Here is a 4,616-nt window from a genome sequence, read left to right on the forward strand (position 1 = left end):
TCATTGGGAAATGCTAGCCACCAATAAAAATATTGCAACAATCAGTAGAAGTCATCTTTTGAAAAAATACTATAAACTATAGGTCGAGAAATAAAAATTGGAAATAGGAAGTTGAAAACATTTGTCTCCGGCTTATAAGGCAAGGACAAATAAATATATAAACTAAAATCAGCAAGCTGTGTAGAAGTGGCATTTAGAGACCAATCCTCTTTATGTTTTCATAAATATAACTGTCATGAATGTAGCAAAACAATTTCAAAAATTGTAAGAGAAGCTTCAAGGTGCTTAATCTCTAATTGCTATGAATTTCTACTATATGCTTCAAGCAGAATGTCTGCAAAATCTGCTGATATAAAACCATTAGATGACACGAGTCTACTCCATTGAAAGAGAGATTTGTACCAACTCCCGAGGACTTCAGAACTCCACTCACATGGACAAGAACATCTCTGCTAGGAAAGATAACCCTCAAAAATGGAGTTTCCTCATTATTCTCAAACTTCTCTAAAATCCATTCATTATACCTATTCTTAAGAGGAATAATTCAAGGGTATATACTATAGACGTCGAATAGCTAAACAGCATATTCAAGAGCTCTACTCATCTGCTCATGCTAACCCTAAATCACATCTGTCCTACATAGAGCCAGAAGGGTTTGAACCCAAAGAAGCACTTAACTCTCTTTCAAGAATTTTACAAACCCACAATCTCACAACAGAGAATTGCAGAACTGCAGAAACGAACTTAGAAAAAAAGCCCTATACCAAGATGGCTCGTCCACCCAACTCATTGAAGTTTCAAAAGTATATCTGCCATGATGACAAGTTGGGTTTGAGTGGCCTAAATGTGCTCTAAGCTTTATAATGTAACAGTGGTCTATTTCAAAATAGTTTTCTGTTAAGTACTTTAAAAGTATTCCAAGTGATCAACATGTTTATATGTACAAAGTGTTTACCTTATTTTTCTCACTACCACATTCTCACAAGCTACTGTTCTGAAGCTATTTTGTCCAGCTGTTGTGGTTAATCATAGAGTTACCAAGCCAAAATATCAAACAATATCTTTAAAAGACCTTATATTTGAACAGTACTTGATTCATTAAGTCAGAACTTGTCCCCAAATGTTTGTTAGTTATTAGCAAAGCCAAAAATGCTCAGGATAAAACAATCGAACTTATTCTATCTTCTAATACACTTCAGAGTGAAGCATCCAGAATTCGAAAAAATGCCATTTTTTACAGCCTTCATTCTGACATAGAGGAGCCATCCTCGATATATTTTTATTTTGACAATAAAGTAATGTGTTTGCTAAGTCAGCATGTACCTATCGATGAAACTTAACAGTTCATTTTGTTGGAAGCTGCCAAACAAATCAAAGAAAAAGAGAGCATAATGCTTGTGAATATAACTGCCCTCCAATGCTATCACTCAAAGTCGCTATCATTGTCCAGACTTGGTTTTTGTTTTTTCAGTTTCTCCTCTAACTCACTATCACTGCCATGCCTCACTTTGTGTTTTTTCAGTTTAACCTCTGAACCAGTGTCACTGTCACTGCCATGCCTCACTTTGCGTTTTGTCGGTTCAACCTCTGACTCCGTATCACTATCACTGATGAATTTGCCCCATGTCTCTGGAATGAAGTGCTCCCAAATATTAAGTTGACACAGTTCTGCACCCTTAGTACCTTTTCTGAGCATGACTCTGACAGTCTCATTTCCTTTTGCAGTAATTGAATTCTCAAAAATAAAAAGCCTACTGAAATAGGGCTTGTTTGCAACAGCTTTCACGGCAGTCCGAGCCCCAATATCAGTCATACCATTTTTGCTCAAATCAAGTTCTTTAATCCACTCTCATTACCTTCCAAAATGGCTGTGCATATTACAACTGATCCATCATCCACGAGCATATTCTCTCCTGCATAAAACACAGTCAGCAACTTCTTTATAAGAAGACAATCCGCTAAAGCTGGAGCTGCATAAAACACAGTCAGCAACTTCTTTATAAGAAGACAATCCGCTAAAGCTGGAGCTGCTTTTGGAGATATATAATTTCCTCCGACCGAAAGAACACTAAGAGATGGAGCTGCATCCTTGAGTCCGTTGGCAATAGCAATAGTCCCTTCATCCCTGAGATACATATGGTCAAAGTAAACTTCTGTAAGATCTAGATGTTTAGGGAAGACATGACGTGTGAGAGTAACCCCACCGATTGCCCCAAAATGGTTATAACTTGAGTGTTTTCAACTGCCTACCTTGGCTCAGAGCTCTTACTAGAGCTCTAATACCGCGCTTACCTACTAGACTTTTGGAGAATTTGAAATCCTCTAGAGCAATGCATTTCTCAACAAGCATTGAAAGTATCTCTATTGCATCGTCTTTTGAATAGCTGTGAGAAAAATGCAAACACTTAATCCTTTCAACAGATGGAAGAAACTCACAAAGGGCTCTAGCAGATTTTTCAAAAATGCGAGTATTGGTGAACTTCAATTCTTCTAGAATTTTCTGAAATTTGAAGAGTGGTCCAAAGGCAATGAGGCCCTTCTCTGCATGAACAACAAGTTCAAGAATCAAGGATCTCAGCACACATTGTCTGAGAGCGGAAGAAAGTATTGACATAACCTTTAACGCCTTGGCCTCAGATCTTTCAAAGTAAAAGTCTTTAAGTTCCACATCTTTTAAAGTTTTTCGAACACCCCTCAAGACTCTACGTGCAACATGGGCTGCATTCACTCCAAAACTTTTGTTGCCAAAGCATATCTTGGTGTAAGGATTCCCCGGTTCTTCTAATGGACTTAAGAGCTTCCTGGCTAAACGTGCAGTAAGAAATCTCCGTAACCCTGTTGACATATCAAAAACAGTTTCTTTCATTCCAACTATTTCAGGGAATGCTTCCCTGACATTAGGGTTTCTTGTCTCAGCAGTGGTTCCTCGCTCAAGGGCATCCTTCAGTAGATTGCTTCTTTCCTTTGCATATAAATTTAGAAATGAGATACCATCCGCATCCGGATTAATGCTAGCATGGTAGTTTGCAACCGCAAATAAAAATCTTTCTATTTCTTTTGCATGTTCCCCTGCCTTTTTTTCGCTCAAAGGACCGCGCCTTCTGGAAAAAGAGGAATCCAAAGAAAGATAAGTGAGAATGTTCTGTACCAACACTGAACGTTCATCCTCGCTTGGAGGCTGGAGATTCATAACTGATTTTCTCTCTTCTCGATTCTGACTGGCTCCCATGAGCTTTATCAAAACCAAATGTGCTCTGATTCTGTGATCTGTAGCAAACCAAAATATGATTTTGAAGATAGATTTGTATACAAACATATTACAATGAATTTCATGAAAGTAAACGATTTGCAGCCTAATGATGATGAGATACAACTCAGGAATTTATGTTGCAGTCCACAGCTGGTGTTTACAAAATTAGAGCACTATGAACTGGAAATGTTCCGAGAAGCAATATATAGCAGGCTGACTTGTTTTAACAATTATTTTGGTTCTATGGTTTCTCGCCCATGAGGCTTGCTGTAATAGGGGCAGTCCCTTGTCCAGAATATAAAGCCCCATATGAAATATCCCCTTTACAGAACTGTTCTGATCCTGTCAATAGAAATAGGAAACTCGTTCAAAATGAGAACGTAACGATATATGGGTCTGTATGTAATTTATGCCTTCATGTAAGGTCCTTAATTTCAGTACGAAGTAAAGTAAATTGAAACAGAAAATAAACTGGTGCCTGCACCAAAAGAAGGTGCAATGGGTACGCCGATAGTAATATATGTTCAAGAATATGGAAACCTAAACATGAATGAGTCCAAATATACTTAGGAATATGATGTGTATAAAGTAATTGTAAAATGACAAAATTGATTAAATGAATTCTGCTGCAAAATTGTAAACCTATAAACCTCTGCTTAAAAGTCATCATAAACTCCATAATACAAATCATGTTTCATATTTCATTTTTTAATAGTTAAAATAAAGCTACAACTATCCACCATCAAATTAAACAAATTTACAAAAGGTTAAAAACTCCAAATTGTCTTTTAATATCAGTGCATTACCTGAGTCCAATAAATTTCTAAAACCCAAATAAAGAAGGGAAAGTTATACAAGTGCTACTAACAAGGCACATAGGATGGACGTGTGAAATAGCTTTGTGTTATTGAACGCATGGAATAGCTTTGTGTTAATAACGCAAAGCTCCACAACAGTATGATATTTATTGGACGCGTGGAATAGCTTTGTGTTAATAACAAAAAGCTCCACAACAGTAGGATATGACACCGTCACAGCAACAACACAGCATCTTCCAACAAACAGCATCACAAGACCAATACAACAACTTCAAATACACATGAACTTTATCAATAGTATAATAAATTTGAACACACAATAAAACTCTCAAATCACTAGCAAATAGAACATAAGAACTTAGAGGGTTATATCTACAACAATCTTGCATAAAAACAGTAAACAAGATCTTACAACAAATATTAATGCGGTATAATGTCAATCAAAACTTTGAAGAACTCAAATAAGAAAACCTAGTGCATGTCAATGTGTTGTATTTTGATTGACAGTCAACAACCCACCAATGCCGGCGATGAGTTCTTCTTATGTA

General features: G+C 36.8%; 1 protein-coding gene across 1 annotated transcript; it reads right to left on the reverse strand.

Moving 5' to 3' along the window:
• Nucleotides 1-1,824: 1,824 nt before the first annotated feature.
• LOC149545205 (uncharacterized) lies at nucleotides 1,825-4,318 on the reverse strand. Its single transcript, XM_089793717.1, has 4 exons — nucleotides 4,190-4,318; nucleotides 3,469-3,592; nucleotides 2,229-3,267; nucleotides 1,825-2,125 (listed from the first exon to the last, which is right to left on the reverse strand). The coding sequence occupies exons 1-4, from the start codon at nucleotides 4,316-4,318 to the stop codon at nucleotides 1,825-1,827; spliced, it is 1,593 nt and encodes a 530-aa protein (XP_089649843.1).
• Between the last annotated feature and the right edge of the window lie 298 nt (nucleotides 4,319-4,616).

This window comes from Cupressus sempervirens, chromosome 7 (genome assembly GCF_028749045.1).
Source record: "Cupressus sempervirens isolate cs-2001-9-10 chromosome 7, ASM2874904v1, whole genome shotgun sequence".
Lineage (NCBI taxonomy): Eukaryota > Viridiplantae > Streptophyta > Pinopsida > Cupressales > Cupressaceae > Cupressus > Cupressus sempervirens.

Excerpts from the sequence above, each read along its gene's own strand:
- LOC149545205 (XM_089793717.1), bottom strand. The coding sequence starts at position 4,318 with ATGCTGTTTGTTGGAAGATGCTGTGTTGTTGCTGTGACGGTGTCATAT. Across the intron at positions 3,593-4,189 it reads ATACTGTTGTGGAGCTTTGC|GATCAGAACAGTTCTGTAAA; the intron begins GTTATTAACACA and ends TTCTATTGACAG. Across the intron at positions 3,268-3,468 it reads CAAAATAATTGTTAAAACAA|ATCACAGAATCAGAGCACAT; the intron begins GTCAGCCTGCTA and ends GGTTTGCTACAG.